The 17,177-nt window shown below is 43.6% G+C and overlaps 1 protein-coding gene across 2 annotated transcripts; it reads right to left on the minus strand.

Moving 5' to 3' along the window:
* Positions 1 to 5,577: 5,577 nt before the first annotated feature.
* dnajc24 (DnaJ (Hsp40) homolog, subfamily C, member 24) lies at positions 5,578 to 16,635 on the minus strand. Of its 2 annotated transcripts, none has more exons than XM_079163609.1 (5): positions 16,561 to 16,635; positions 15,290 to 15,393; positions 14,909 to 15,044; positions 12,474 to 12,542; positions 5,578 to 6,701 (listed from the first exon to the last, which is right to left on the minus strand). In XM_079163609.1, exons 2-5 carry the CDS (start codon positions 15,389 to 15,391, stop codon positions 6,481 to 6,483), a joined length of 528 nt encoding a protein of 175 aa, XP_079019735.1. In that variant the 5' UTR covers positions 15,392 to 15,393; positions 16,561 to 16,635; the 3' UTR covers positions 5,578 to 6,480. The 2 variants fall into 2 exon arrangements, with proteins under 2 accessions (XP_079019735.1, XP_079019736.1); XM_079163610.1 differs by having other exon boundaries at positions 15,290 to 15,396; positions 16,561 to 16,598.
* Positions 16,636 to 17,177: the final 542 nt, after the last annotated feature.

Consider the following 17,177-nt stretch of genomic DNA (forward strand, 5'->3'; position numbering starts at 1 on the left):
TTGCAGGACAGAGACAGGGATGGGGCTTTGATAGAGAGGGACAGGATACACTGTAAAAACCATTACAGTGTTGCGACCAGCAACCATGTTCGAGCAAATACAAGAAAAATGCCCTATCAGATGCACCTATGGTAGATAAAACATAATGAGGTGCCCTCTAGGATGACTTTCCAGTGGAGAAAGTGGAGAAAGTGTGATGAAGTCCCCTTTCTGCAACATTTTTATTTGTATCACTATTGTTTGTAGTCCAATTACATCATTTTCAGTTTTTCAGTTCAGTGCAAGAAATGTAGTCTGTGTTGGGCTTGGAAGAGTGCACTGAAGTCAGATTGAATGCCTGAGGTGGATATGTGAAGGACAGCTGACAGGTGATCGTCAGTGAGAGAGGATCTGTATCTGTATTTGTTTTGAAGTGGTTAACAGCTAACTCACATCTCCTGTAAGCTCAGCCCACCAACACATTGCAGTGACGCTGCTGCTCGCACACATTCACGAACGTACGTAAATTGAGAAAAAAACAAACGGCAACAGTCACATTCAAAATAAAAGCAATGCAAATGTATTCCGTGCATGATGTACACTTATTTATGTTTTATTCCTAATTTCCTATTGACGTCCTGCGGGCTGGTCGGCGACAGCCAAAGGGCCGGGTCAGGCCCGGAGTGCCCTCTAGGTTACAAACTGGAGTTATCCTTTGACTAATTACAATGAGTTACTGATAGAAGAGGAGTTGATTTATTTAAATTGATTTTACAGTGTATGAAAAGGGTAGGGGTGGGATTCTGGGGGGTGGTTAGAAAGTGATCTAAAGCACTCTAATTGTAGGTGGTGTGTTGGTGAAAGTGATTTTGTGTCCCAGCACATCCCTGCACGTCTCTGTGTCTGTCACATCAATATTCGACCAACCTCTCATTTAAAGCTGTCTACCCTCACCTCCAATACACACAGACAGCCTCCACCTCCTCTCCTCTCTGTGTGCCAGTAGAAACTCTCCTTCACTGTTGACCACTTCGGCTTATTCTGACGAAGCTGTCGGGAGAAAATAATTAGTGGAGAATTCAGACAATACAACCGCCTCCTTCTTTTCTGTCAGGTCCTGACTTTCTCTGTTTTCTTTCTCCTCTCTGTGAGGAGGGCAGATATGGATGGATGGATGGATGGATTAGAGGGGATAATAGATGAGAGATGATCATCACTTGGTGCTTCTGTCAGCTGTGACCTTTGCAGGCTGAGTGGCCAGAGAGAGAGCAGAGTCATTACCAGCCTTTATCCCTTTGTGTGTCTGTCGCAGCCCCGTTGAGAGGAGAATACCTCTGTCATTTAGGGCACCAGTTCCCAACCTGGGGATCAGGACCCCTAGGTGATCACAGGATAATTTTTCAGGGTCATAGGATATAGTTTTACCTTACTAATCATTTGCTCCCCCCGATTCTCCTCTATTTTAGCTTTTTTGTTCGTTGTTGCTTTTCACTCCACTGTCTGTGATAATTAATTACATGAAACATCATAAAAAAGAAAAAGCCATTTGTTGGGACTTCACCATTCACTTCATCCAAACTCAACACTGAGGTCTCATTGGACGAGGGCCACAGGCACCACGGGGGATCCCTGTGATACGGCCCTGACGTCACTGACACTATAAACAGCAGCATTACCTCCAGCTCCAGGCCGTCCCGTCCGACTCGATTTGGATGAAAGGATAACAATGTTGATGCTTTTAAGAAATCCCAGGTAATAGTCTTAACTTCACTGTGTTTTGGATCACAAAGGAGAAAACAGTTAACTTCTACACCCCACTCTCTTCCCATTCAAGTCGACATTTGCCCGTCGTGAGGGGGAAAATTCCTTTAACTTCTGAAGAATTCCCGCTGCCATACAGAAGATTTATTGCCGCACAGCTTGAAGCTCCGGATCCCGAATTGAATACATCAATTCGAAGAACCACACCGACTGCTACGAAGTCATCTCAGAGTGAGAGGCTTGTGTCTGGGCAGAGATAAGTCATAGTGTGTTTATTACTTTGTTTTGTTTTAAGCTTAACTGTGTTGTTTACATTTTATTGTGTAATTTTACGGTCCGCCGATTTCCGTTAGTGTTGTGTAAAGTTAGTGTTGTGTTGTTGCTGTGGTAATTGTATTGTTTCAATGCTGTTATAAGAGTGTTATTCCATGTGGCTTTAATAGTGTTGTGTTTGGATCAGTTACGGAGAGTAAGGTTGGTAACTGTAACTTTAATAGTTAAAGGTCCAGTGACGCGGCTGCTGAGTTCACCAGTCTGGTTTCTATGTGATAAAGTAACAGTTGCTGTATTTTTTTCCTTATTGTTTAAACTAACCCACACACACACACACACACACATACACACTATGCTGTTATGTTCATCTCAGACACACATGGTGTGTAAACGCGGCCTCTATTGTGTACCTCTTTACTCCATTAAATACTCGTGGCCTCGCTGCCATTTTGTAAACTCGGGTGGCGTGATCACCCGAGTGCTTTACTATTACTATTGATCACGGCCGCTATTTTTCTTTTGCTCTCGCTTCTTCCCCCTTATAAACACACACACACACACTCACCCCATGATTGTTTGTTGATGTTAGATAGTAGGCTTGTAATTGTACAGTAGTTATTGTTCAGTGTGGCTTTGTGGCACCAAGGCAGTAAAACTGCCTGTGCCAAAGCACACTGACTGTAATCCTGCGGGCTTAATCAGGTTTATCCAGAAAAGTTTGACACGCTTCTCCTCACACAGCATTGCCAACAGTGGCGCGAAAAGTATATCCAAACGTGCGGCCCGCTCAGGAATCGTGTGCAATGACTTTTATAAGAGATTCGCCCAGTGGTTTTCCTGAAAATCCCAAAGTTCTGAGCAAAATTTCTCCATTCACTTGAATGGGGTTTCGGCGTGAAGAGAGCTAAAACACTTAACTTGAGTAGCCATACTTTAACGTAGAAAAATGATTCAAAGTTCAAAACGTAGACAAAACGCTGGGCGTTATTGATCCAAATGGACATTTTGATAGCTAGCACAGTTTTCATGAAGTCACAGAAAATTTGGGTCTGTTTCTGACTTTATAATGGGTGTGTATTGCGCAGCTTAGAGCGCGTGATGTCACCGCTAGAGTGAAGAGGAGCTTGAGATTCTTGTGAAAAAAATAATTGTCTTTTGCCACTGACTCCACAATTTTCACTCTTCATGCATAATTTTTGGATTTAATTGTAGGTAATCTTGTCCTTGTCGTAGATAAATGACTGTGGAATCCAAACAGATTTACACATTTGGCTCAAAGAGCCGCAGCGCAACATGAACTCCATCCAACTGCTCCATTAGACTCCATGTTAAATCTGACCACTCATTTCTCAAAGAAAGCAGACGGTACCAGTTTTGTATATTGCTCTGGAGCTCACATTTTTAACACCACAAACATAAAAAACACATCAGCGCGTTCGGCAGAGTCTTATCTTTCTCATGGTATCCATATTCTGGCACTCAGACTCCTGCTTTTTGTTAAAAGGAGGCAGGAGCTTTGTTCAAAATCTGTAAAAAATCTTTACTGTAACGTTTCTTAATCAGTCTGCTTCTCCAACCAGGTGTGTCCTCACCATGGCAACCAGTTACACACACGCACGCACGCTCTCTCTGTCTGTCTCTCTACACACACACACACACACACACGACTTGGAGATATTCAGTCAAAGACATTGTTAGACCGTCTGTCTGTCTGTCTGTCTCACTCACTCACTCAGTCAGTGTAACTCTCTGCCTGTCTCACTCACTCCCTCACTCCACCTAACTGTCTGTCTGTCTCACTCACTCAGTTAGTACAACTACCTGTCTGTCTGCCTGTCTCACTCACTCACTCTGTCTCTCTCTACTCTCTCTACTCTCTCTCTGTCTCTCTGTGTCTCTCTCTATCATACAGTCATTCGGGTCTTATATTTTTTTCGTGAACCCCCCCTCCAGTGTTTGAAGCGAGTGACAGTATTTGACAAGTTTGGAGTGAGAACAGTTTGCACTATGTTGTGTCTGCTGTTTGGAGGGATGCTTTAATGATGTATCCTGAAACAAATGGTGTGCATGTTCGGTGATACGAGGTGATGTTAGAGAAACAGTGATATAATTCTTCATATTATTAATGGTTGATTTTTAGGCAGCCGGAGAGCACTATTAACATATCAATCTTTTTTTATTATTATTTTCTTAAGGGGATGTATCACAGTTAAGAACAGCAAACATTTACTTAAATATGAGACATTAATAGCACACAGGTTTGCTCAGTGGTGTATTTCATTCTGGATCATGTTTAGGGGGCTGGTGTGTTATTAATCTAGTGTTTTTCCTCCCACAATCAGAACTGTTTGTAGGTAAAGGGAAGGTTGAGGAAAAAGAAGTGAAAGATGTGTTTTGCAATTTGAAAAAAAAAATCCAATATGTTTTCAAAAGTCCGCCAAAATGTACATGATTCACTTGAATAATTCACCTCATGCTGCTGAGGGGAGTGTGCCTGCTCTCATACTTGCCATGTGTGCAGGTGCACATAGAGATAACCTCAACAAAAGGTATGATACCATGTTAAGATCTTTCAGAATAAAAGATTTCATTTCATTTTCAGAGTGATTTGTAATCAAGACAAGAAGTGCAGTGAAATAACTAAGCAGAGTAGATATGTATCCATATGTGCTCTACCTGTTCTTTGGTTTTGGTAGCTGCTGGTTATCCGTGTGATGCAGTTGATGAGCATCAGGTATGCCGAGCGGCATCGTGCCTATCAGGCAGGTCCAGACATGTAGCGAGGACCCCAGAGTGTAGACGCCCCTCATCCGCACAGGTAGACCCTCCAGGGAACGGTCCATCACTGTGCTTCGGCATCACATTACCTCAGAACAAACCCCCATGATGGTCCCCACTGGTCCTCCTGACAACCTCCATCCACACCGCTGTAAAAGTATTGCTGAGAGCCTGAGGACTGATGTTGACGGGTAGAGGAAAAGTCTGTTGCACGAAACAAATTCAATTTGGGCCGTACAGCTAAGCAGATATATTTTAACTTTAGTTTAACTTTTCAGCAGACATGTCCCACGTGTACATGTCACTGTGTTCACGTGACAATAAGAAGGCTTCCCTTTGCTATTGATCGGCAGAACCTCAAACAAAACCTAAACCTGTTAGCAATGACTGCACTGTAGTGAATGTGCCTGGACAGATGGTGACACTCTTTACTTCATGTTATAGGATGTGATATCTGGAGAAAATGCACAGACTGATTGAGCCCCGTTTTGAATGACTGAGTCAGTTTGATTGGATATAATCTGGAGTCTGAAAGTCTTTGAGCCCAAACCTGCAAAAGCATATCTTACTCCCAGTAAGATGGTTCATGACCAACACTGTTCAAAGGTTATTAACTCTACATATACACAATTTATTTCAGAGGCACCAATAGAAAAAATATATATATATTTTATTGATTTTGTATTTATCACAACCTAATTTTATGCTTTTAAATGCCTAAACATTACAAATTACACAATGAAATAATTTGATAAGATAAAACAATACACTTCAAAGAAAGACCATTTCAAATTCACTTTGACGAACTGCGAGCAAAAGATGACATTTTAATTTAACTGGAAGTATCGAATGAGCACTTAGCCAATGATATGAATTCTTTTAAATTTCTAATATTTGATATTGCTGTGAAAACATCTCCTTTAAAATGGATTTATTCAAGTTTTTCTACAGGAAAGAAATGTTTACAAGATTACATTTGAATACATCATGATAATGTTATGTTATAAACTTTCACCGTACACAACTTTTACTTGAAAGTTGCTTGAAATGAGCTTGAACGCATCTTAATGTAACTCAATGCAACCTCCTCACGTTAGCTGTTAGCTCCGTTATTTACCCAAGCAGGACTGTGCTGCCCACTGGCTGCTAACAGCTAATAGCTAGCTCTCCTACTGCTGATTTGTTGATATGTAGCATTATCAGGAAAAGGATGTACTGGAGTGTTTAAGCACAGGTGTGTAATAATAGTTTGCACATGTGCAGTAGTAATCGGGCAGGATGTACAGATTGGTTAGCAAGTGATGCGTGTTGTTTTTGTTCCTGTGTAGCACAAATAAGCAGAAAATGACATGATACCGTGATATAAGATCGTGCACAGACTTATCAGACATATCCACCTCTACCCGATCCAGCATGATAGGCTATTTCAATTTCTTTTAGGCTATAAGATATTTCTGATACTGGTAACAGTATCGGAACATCTCTAGTTCAACGAATCAAATTAGATGGATGACTGTTCTCAGTGAGTCAGCCAGTGAGCGGTTTTATTGCTGCCTTGCTTCAGAATTGATGGAGAAGTTGAGCACAAAGTCTGAGATGATGAGAGAAGCCAACAGTATGCTTTGAAGGGTTCATATTTGGTATTCAGGCTCGGCCGTGTCATAGGTGAAAGTTTCCAAACAGGTATTATCATTGGCATTCAAACGTTTGAGTCTTTCCATGTAATGACCATGTAACGCACACACTGAGGGAACACGTGTCACAGCAGACAACCACTCCTCCGTGCTCTTCCTCCTCTGTTTCCTCCTCTTCATCGTCCTGCCGCCTCCTCTGTGTCTCCTCCCCCACCTCCTCTTCCGAGACGTTGAATCCTCCCCCACAGCGACAGCTGTAGGTGTACACACGCTCATCTGAAACAACACACTCACATTTTAAAGGTCTACCTGCCTTGGTCAGAGAGTGAGCGTCCCCATTTACGTATATTTTGACCATGACATTTAACTCTGGTTGAAAAGTGAAATACACAAATAAATATGAGAAACTGTCTCAGTTAACAAATAAAACAACGATGGAAGACTTGAAATCAGCTTGGAAGGACGACCTCGGTAAAGAGATTGCAGAGGAGCAGTGGGAGACAGCCTTAGAACAGATTCATAGCACTTCAGTGTGTGCAGGACATGGCCTTCTGCAGTTTAAGAGAATATGTCGTTTACGTAGGTCGAAACAAAAAAGCTCAGTAGAATATATCTAAACATAGATGCGGGCTTGTGCCGGCATTATAGGTCATATTTTCTGGAGTTGCCCGTGGATATCAAACTATTGGAGCAACATTTTCAGACCCTATCAAGAATTTTGCATACACCTAAAAAGTATAGACTCTAGTATAGTAAGAAACGGTGTGGAACATAATATGATTTTAATTATTAGCCTGCTGGCACGAAGATTGATATTACGCAATTGGAAACAGAGAACTGCAACAACAGATTCAAATCTATTGAGCGATGATATGAGACACTTGGAACTAGAGAAAACTTTGAAAGAACAACAAGAGAAATGTAACAACATTTTTTAAGACCGTTTTAATGGTATGAAATGTTCTGACCAGAGTTGGGAGGATTGCTTAGACCTAACAAGTAAATAAAGAAATATGTATAAAAGTATGTATAGTAAGGAACATAGTTCTGAGGCATCTATTTCTCTTATTTATCCCTACGTTTCCTTCCTCCACTTCTATGGAGGGATATACAGGTATACGTATATACAGAGATAGGCAAAAATACATCAAAATGTATTTTGATACAAAATACAAAATACCCCCAAATAAATGTACTACAACAAAATACAAAATACAAAATACCCCCAAATAAATGTACTACAACAAAATACAAAATACTGGTGCCAGAAAATGTAACAAAATACATATATTTTGTATTTAAAATATAGGAAATACTTTTTTCTGGATTTTTTGTTTTCTCACAATTTGGTATAGCAGAGCATAATGTACACAAAGCTCTGGTGAACCCCACAAAAAAGGAAGAACAGTCACAGAATGTCAGTGTAACTAAGCAAAGCTATTAAAAGACAACAACTTGATTGATTATGTATATATATATTTTTATTAATGGGACTTAACAGCCCATAAACTTTGGCTTTGTATCAACAAGAAAATATTCATCACATATGACATACAAGCTCCCAATCTCCCTCTTCCTATAGCTAGCTACTCGACTGATAAGCTAACTTGCTAAACACTGGCTATGCACTAGCCTAGACAGCATGCTAGCGTCATTAGCATGTTAGCATCGATCGCTAGCTTGATATTATAACCATCACCATGTATAAACAATAGGCTATGTAGCCAGACCCAGCATAAGTTATACATCAAGCTAGTTGACATCTGTCACACTCAGATACAATATTTAACTTGACAGACAATCCGTTGAACTTGAAGATCTGAAGACTGAACTCGTGAACTGTTTTTTGATTCTTGGAGAAAGTATTTTGAGTAGTTTAAATACAAAATTACTCCACTCTAAAGTATTTTGTTACAAATTACGTTAGATTTTTAATCGGCCCTATCAAATACAAATTACAAAATACTCAAAAGTAATTGAAATACATATTTCAAATACAAGTAATAAAAATACTGCCCATCTCTGCGTATATATACGTATGTCATAACCTGTATTGACTGATTAAAATGACTGAAATTGAAGGTGAAAGTGTTCTCGACAGAATGGGTGGCACTTTGAAGTTAATGGACGGTTACAAGGAACTTAATTGAGGTCACGAAAAGTCACTGAATCTTGAAAATGGAAAGTTGATATCGCATGGAGCAGCCACCCTGTGGACCCACCACCCGCAGGGACAAGCATCGGGGTCGGGTGCAATGCAGACCGGGCGGCAGGTCAGGCCGGAGGCCTGGGCGAGCCGATCGCCGGCAGCATAGACTAGCTCTAGGGACGTGGAACGTCACCTCGCTAGCGGGGAAAGAGCCGGAGCTGGTGCAGGAGGTGGAGCGATACCAGCTAGATATAGTTGGACTCACCTCCACACACAGCACTGGCTCTGGAACCAAGCTCCTGGAGAGGGGTTGGACTTTGTCCTTTTCCGGAGTTGCCCAAGGTGAGAGGCGCCGGGCGGGAGTGGGGATACTCACGAGCCCCCGGCTGAGCGCCGCTGTGTTGGAGTTCTCCCCGGAGAACGAGAGGGTCGCCTCCATGCGCCTACGGGTTGCGGGGAGCAAGGCTCTGACTGTGGTTTGTGCTTATGCACCAAACAGCAGTTCGGAGTATCCGGCCTTCTTGGAGTCGGTGGGAGGGGTCCTGGAAAGGGCGCCGCCTGCCGACTCCATAGTTCTCCTGGGGGACTTCAACGCTCACGTGGGCAATGACGGAGAAACCTGGCGTGGGGTGATTGGGAGGAACGGCTTGCCCGATCTGAACCCGAGTGGTGTCTTGTTATTGGACTTCTGTGCTAGCCACGGTTTGGCCATAACGAACACCATGTTCGAACATAAGGTGGCTCATAAGTGTACCTGGTACCAGAACACCTTAGGCCGGAGATCAATGATCGACTTTGTAATCGTATCATCTGATCTGCGGCCGTATGTCTTGGACACTCGGGTGAAGAGAGGAGCAGAGCTGTCAACTGATCACCACCTGGTGGTGAGTTGGATCAGATGGCAGGGGAACCGGTTGGAAAGACCCGGCAAGCCCAAACGTATAGTGAGGGTGAACTGGGAACGTCTGGCAGAGGACCCTGTCCGGGAGGTCTTTAACTCCCACCTCCGGAAGAACTTCTCACACATCCCGAGGGAGGCTGGGAACATGGAATCCGAATGGACCATGTTCAAAGCCTCTATTGTGGACGCGGCCGCTAGGAGCTGTGGCCGGAAGGTCATCGGTGCCTGTCGTGGCGGCAACCCGAGAACCCGGTGGTGGACACCGGAGGTGAGGGAAGCCGTCAAGCTGAAGAAGGAGGCCTTCAGGGCCTGTTTGGCCCAGGGGTCTCCTGAAGCAGCTGAGAGGTACCGGCAGGCCAGAAGGACTGCAGCTGCGGTGGTCGCGGGTGCTAAAACTCGGGCATGGGAGGAGTTCGGGGAGGCCATGGAGAAGGACTTTCGGTTGGCCTCAAAGAGGTTCTGGCAAACCATCCGACGGCTCAGGAAGGGAAAGCAGGGCCTACCCCAGGCTGTTCTCAGCAGGGGGGGGGAACTGTTGACCCGGACGGGGGATATTGTCGGGCGGTGGAAAGAACACTTTGAGGAACTCCTAAACCCGACCAACATGTCCTCTGCAGAGGAGGCAGCGCCTGAAGACCTGGGGGGCTCACCCATATCCCTGGCAGAGGTCGCTAAGGTAGTCAAAAAGCTCCTTGGTGGCAAGGCGCCGGGGGTGGATGAGATCCGCCCTGGGATGCTGAGGGCGCTGGACACTGTTGGGCTGTCTTGGCTGACACGCCTCTTCAGTGTCGCATGGGGGTCGGGATCAGTGCCCATGGACTGGCAGACCGGGGTGGTGGTTCCCATTTTTAAAAAGGGGGACCGGAGAGTGTGCTCGAATTATCGGGGTATCACACTACTCAGCCTCCCGGGGAAAGCTTATGCCAGGGTGCTGGAAAGGAGGCTCCGACCGTTTGTCGAACCTCGGATTCAAGAGGAGCAGTGCGGATTCCGTCCCGGCCGTGGAACAGTGGACCAGCTCTTTACCCTCGCAAGACTACTGGAGGGGTTCTGGGAGTTTGCCCAACCAGTCTACATGTGTTTTGTGGACTTGGAGAAGGCTTTCGACCGGGTCCCTCGGGGGTTCTTGTGGGGGGTGCTGCGGGAGTATGGGGTGCCGGACCCGTTACAACGGGCGATCCGGTCTCTGTACGACTGCAGTAGGAGCTGTGTCCGCATTCTCGGCAATAAGTCAGACACGTTCCCGGTGGGTGTTGGCCTCCGCCAGGGCTGCCCTTTGTCACCGGTCCTGTTCGTGACTTTCATGGACAGGATTTCTAGGCGCAGCCGGGCGGTGGAGAACGTCAGGTTCGGGGGTCTCGGGATCACCTCTCTACTATATGCAGACGATGTGGTCCTGTTGGCCTCCTCGGATCGTGACCTCCAGCATTCATTGGGGCGGTTTGCAGCTGAGTGTGAAGCGGCGGGGATGAGAGTCAGCACCTCCAAATCCGAGGCCATGGTGCTCTGCCGGAAACCGGTGGATTGCTCCCTCCAGGTGGGGACGGAGTGCCTACCTCAAGTGAAGGAGTTTAAGTATCTCGGGGTCTTGTTCACGAGTGAGGGTAAGATGGAGCGGGAGATCGACAGGCGGATCGGTGCGGCTGCAGCAGTAAAACAGGCGCTGCACCGGACCGTCTTGGTGAAGAGAGAGCTGAGCCGGAAGGCAAAGCTCTCAATTTACTGGTCGGTCTACGTTCCTACCCTCACCTATGGTCACGAACTCTGGGTCGTGACCGAAAGGACAAGGTCGCGGGTACAAGCGGCCGAAATGAGTTTCCTCCGTAGGGTGGCCGGGCTCAGCCTTAGAGATAGGGTAAGGAGCTCGGACATCAGGAGGGAACTTGGAGTCGAGCCGCTACTCCTTCGCATCGAAAGGAGTCAGCTGAGGTGGTTCGGGCATCTGATTAGGATGCCTCCTGGACGCCTCCCACTGGAGGTTTTCCGGGCACGTCCAACTGGGAGGAGACCCCGGGGAAGACCCAGAACACGCTGGAGGGATTATATCTCCCAGCTGGCCTGGGAACGCCTCGGGATCCCCCAGTATGAGCTGGAAAATGTTGCGGGTGAGAGGGAAGTCTGGGTCAGCCTGCTTGGCCTGCTGCCACCGCGACCCGACCCCGGATAAGCGGAGGAAAATGGATGGATGGATGGATTATTTATGTATTATTTGAATCTCCCCTTGATTTTCCTTATTAATGTCTTTTTATGAATGTATCTTGTTGTTGATGCTTTACATTAGTATTGTTGTTATTCCTTCTTTTAATGTCTGTACAGAGGTGTGCTTTGTATGTTCTGTACGGTGAAACTAAAATGACAATAAACAGTTAAAAAAAAGAAATAAGAAAAGTGAAACAGTAACTATAATGACGAGAATCATGTTCTATGTATTCCATTAGAATAAAAACATTTGTATACATGAAAACAATAATATAAAAGAAGCTGTTTGAGCCGATGGTGGTGCGAGATGAAAGGATTCATCCTCTGAGGACCATGAATACATACTTACAAACAGATAAACCATCATTGGGATCCAGCATAGGTCTCCCATCACAGGTTTTGACATAGAGTTTCTACCATTTACATCTATTCTTGGTTGTATTAGAACATTGCTGCAATGTTGCAATTCAATGTGCAGGATTACCCATTTTGGAATTTTCACGTGATCCTTTTGCATCAATGTCATGAAGTACCTTTTCTTGTCCGGTATTTAACTAATTGGATGATCCAAAAACACACGTTCATTTCTGATTATATTAACCATAAACAGTTTCTTCAACTATGAACCACTTTGCTGCTTATAACACGCACTCTACATGTTTGGGTGTCAACTTTGCCAGAATCTTTAACACTGTGATGGTTTTCCAAAGAGCTTTGTCGAGGTGTGTGTGTGTGTGTGTGTGTGTGTGTGTGTGTGTGTGTGTGTGTGTGTGTGTGTGTGTACATGGTGGGTAGTTACCCTGTTCCCAGGTCATGTCCTCCAGATAGACTGTAGAATCCACTGGCCAATCCTGTTTCAGTTCCCGTGCTGGAGAAGCATTAATGCATCATTATTATAGTAGTTGTAGAAGGAAGACAAACACCATAATGTTACATTTGCTGTGAACAGTGTTGATATTGAAAGTCCGAAGGAGACGGAACTGGAACAGAGAGTTGCATTACAGTGTTTATCCCAAAATATTATTATTTGATTCATTAAGTTAATTCGTGCTGTTATACATAAGCGTGTCTGTGAGCGCTTCTGGTTATATATCAAAAACACATTCATCACAAGGTGCAAGTGGAGTAATTGACATAAAGACATGTTTTATACTTGGAGTTGTTCAGTATGAAAATCAAGCTTTACGTTTAGTTAACAGTGTACAGCCCTTTTTTTATTCATGTTACTGAGTGAAAAGACAGTAAGTTAAAGAAAGTAAAAGGATTGTTTTAGCTGCTGCTTAAGGCAGACGTTACTCTTAAGCTCATTTTAAACCTCAAATGAAGCGGAGACGGTTCCGATAACTTTCCTGAATATTCACCTCATGTATTGTGTGGATCATTGTTTTACACCTGCTGTATATACAGCAAGTTTGTGGCACACAATATATCCACCATAAATAAAAAATAAAAATGACAATATGGACGACAGATTGTCAAAGATTCTACCAAGCCAAACTACACAGTCAAATATCGATGCATTAATCTGTGTGGAATTAATTCATTCCATTTACTCATTTTTTAAAGCATATATCAAACCACTAAAAGAACATCAGCGTTTATGATAGAAGTAAATAAAAACATGCAGTCGCTTCTTAAAGTGCCGTAGCCTCCTACTGTGACAGCAGACACTCGTTCATCTACAATCTGAGCTCCAGAAGGTTCTTTAGAAATGGATTTTACAATCATCTTAGCCTTCAGGTGCATTTAGGAAACAAGGCCGTGGTTGCTACAAAGAACCATCAATGTATGGATGGATGGAAAGTGATGGAAGGACGGATAGATGGATGGATTGACTGAAATGAAAGAAAGGATAGGCAGGTGTGCAGATGGATTTCACACACTCTTATTTCGTACAGTTCACTCTTGAGGAAACAGTCATTATCAAGTTGTACAGTTTGACAGTGATAATGACTTAATGAACCCTGAATAATTAGTGCTAAACTTTGCTTGGGTTTTAATTAGTGTTACACGGTGTGAGGAATAATTCAAAAAAACGTATTGTTAGCCGAGGTTAGTTTGCAGTCCTTGTCTCTGGTTAGGCCTGGAACGTTTCTGTATCACTTTTAATGCAGCACCAGCATGACCTGAATGTATGATTCAATCTTCATCTTCATCACACTGTGAAAGAGCTTGTTTCAATTCATTGAGGAAATGATTCTGATTCTATAAAAGCTAGTTTTCCTCTTACATTACGACCAGGGCAAAAGAGATTAAAGACCCTGGTACACCCACAGCAATACACCAACCGGCACTCGTTCCCTGTGTGTCTTTATTCATGCCAATAAATTAATGAACAGCAAAACGACTTCTATCAGCATGTCAGGAATACTTGTGCCCTGTCAGACGTTGTCACACAGGCAGCAGTGAGTATAGTGAGTGGTATTCTACAAGTTCTAGGACACTCCTTATGAAAACGGTCTAGGCAACTCAAAATTGTTTGAACTTGTTGCCTGTCCATTGGTTTTCAAGAAAAAACTAATATTGGTTCATGAGCGGACGGAGGAGAGTGTAGGAATGCAGCAGAACGTAGTGTCAGCCAACATTTACAGTTATTCAGTCACAGCAAGTTACCTTCCATAAAGATGATACCAATGAGTAATACAGCTGAGGTATGTTTCTGTTGTCAGAGAACTAAATGAGTATGAAACAGGGATTCATTGGTGCTTTCACAAAATATTCACCCATTGAGATTTCTGATAAATCATCATCAGTAATGTGGATATAATGACTCGGTGGGTGAAGGCACATGATAGAACAGTGTGGTAAGTGATGCAGCCTTAAAAAACTAGAAAAAGATTCATCGTATAACGCATTACAAAATCACAATATATATTTTCATATCACTATATCGATAAAATACCGATACGTTGTCCAGCACTAGCATGAATCATAAAGGGGCGGCTGTGGCTCAGGGGTTGGAGTGAGTCGTCTACCGATTGAAAAGTCGTTAGTTCGATCCCCAGCTCCTCCAGTCCGCTGCCAGTGCCGTTGGGCAAAATGCTGAACCCCACACGGCTCTGGAAGGCTGTGTGAGTGGGTGTGAATGAGCACTTAGATGAGCAGCTTGAATGCCCAGTAAGCCATTAACCTATGACGTCATCACAAACAATAATAACGACTAAAGTTTGTCTTGGAAACTAAACAATGAGCATAAAGTGACAAAGGTAGATCAAGTGAAATGTGAGATCCTACCTCTCCTCTGCAGGTCATACTGTCTTCTGGTGCTCAGGTCACTAAGGATCCTCCAGGCTGCATCAACTTCTAGAAACTTCTTCACTCCAGACTCTGCTTCTGAAGAACTCCCCCCTCCAAGACGGTCCGGGTGGTACTGTGAGGCACACAGGCACTTATCTTCAGCTATACTTTACAATCTACTAGTAGCAGGTCGAGAGGATCACTTGTGTGTCTTTAACATATTAGGGTTCAGCTAAATATTTAGTACTAACAGAACAATCATGTGTTTCTGTTTGGACTTGGTTCAGACTTTGACCATTGTGTGATGGACTGCAGTAACAGACAGACACACAGCAGGAGTTGCTTCACACCGACACAGACACAGAGCAGTGTGTTTACCTGTAAGGCCAGCTGCTGGTACCTGTGTCTGAGCTGCTGGACTGAGTCTGAGGGGCTGGCTCCCAGGACAGCGTACAGGTCCTCCTCCACTGCTTCACACATCCCTGCTGGGACACAACGCTGACATCAGACTGACGCATCATTAACACTAACTTCTACGGGCAGAGCCAATGCTATTTCCTCTGGCCTGCATATAGAAGCACCAGAGGATTCATTGTTGCCTCCAATGCATATCTGTAACTTTCATAACGTATTTAAAACCTGCTGGATCAGTTGCTTTTGCAGCAAAACCAGTATGAGGACAGGTAAACACAACCAAGCACACTCCTCTAAAGCCCCAACACGGTATGTGTGACGGTCAGAGCTGCAGATGGACGAACAGTGGGCAGTCTGTCTGTCTGTGTATGACTGTCCTTTGCAAGCAGTCATACAGTTCTCTACAATACTGAAGCAGCACTTCTGGAGGCCAACAATCTGCCCGTCAGCGCTGCAAATGGCACCAGTCCTCTGACTAACATCTCTGTTAATGTACACCGTGTAGTTGGGTTATGTGAGAGATCATCACTATTAAATCACAATCTGTCTTAAAACTCAACATTGATTAGTGAATGGAAACAAAAATGACCAGCAAGCACTTTGATCAGCGTTAATATTCGTAGTCAAGTCATTGTGGAAGAAAAACATGTAAAAATTATATAGTTATAGCTTCTCACACGTGAATATTAATACGTTAAATATCTTTGCGTTTCGGATTGTTGATCAGACAAAGCAAGGCATTTGAAGACACCACCTGTGCTTTGGGGTACTGTGAGGGACTATGATGTGATGATGTAGGTAATGTATACAGCACATGAAGTGGAAAAACGTTCTCAAGCTAAAGTCTTTTCCAGCCTTTATTGTGGGCTCTCAACAACACTAATTATGATTAAAATCACTCTAGGTCAAGTTTCTTTTAGCAAGCAGCTCAGTAATATGCTAATTTCAAGAGCTGGAGACAATGCAGCGTTATCACCGTACACGCGCGCACACGTTACACTAACGGTACTAAACTACGACTATGGCTGTGTCTTCCCACGTACTGTCACATTATCTACCGAGTGGTATGGAGCATGACAGTGTTTGGTAGATCTTCACAGTATGTAACTGCATGAACCAGTGTTCTCCGAGTTAAAGACATGTTTAAAGAAGCCGGAAGTCTGGTTATTGTTCTCATTGAACACGCATTTCATCTTCTATCTGTTTGAGTTCTGTGTGTAAAGCCCTGCGCATACCTCAAAAACAAGCTGTCACCTGAGAGACGACATGGTAGTGTCCCACGATGTTATGTGTCCCCCTGAAAAAAAATGCTGGTTGTTTTTTGGTCCGCTGGCTGCCTGACTTCCGCTGGAGAGAACGACGACTTCCGGTCTTTTTTCGTTTTAATATTTTCTAGAATAAAAGCGCTACAACTCAGTGGGAGAGCAACACAATACAAATATACATTCAGTTCAATGTATATTCTTCACCATCGGATCATTACTGTAACCTTTTAAATAGTTACTATTGCATATAACAATCTACAATTCTAAATGTGCACTAAGTGGTATTGTGTATTGATGTAAAAGATGAAAAGAAGTTTAATAGACATAAGGATATCAATATGTGGACGTATGGATATTTATTTGATATAAATATGCCCTATGCGTGTTTTATTAGATCTATTACTGCTACTGATTGCCATATAAGCTCAACTGTTATAGGATTGTCTATCATAATCTTCTTCTTCTTCCTCCTCTGGTAAACTGTTTGAATAAACAATATTACCAAGTTCACACATCCGCTGAAGTCGTGAATTGTCAGGAGGACAACATAACTCTCCGCCTACTGTTTGAGCCATAATAGGATGATG

This window comes from Pholis gunnellus (genome assembly GCF_910591455.1).
Source record: "Pholis gunnellus genome assembly, chromosome: 7".
In the NCBI taxonomy this organism is placed as follows: Eukaryota; Metazoa; Chordata; class Actinopteri; order Perciformes; family Pholidae; genus Pholis; species Pholis gunnellus.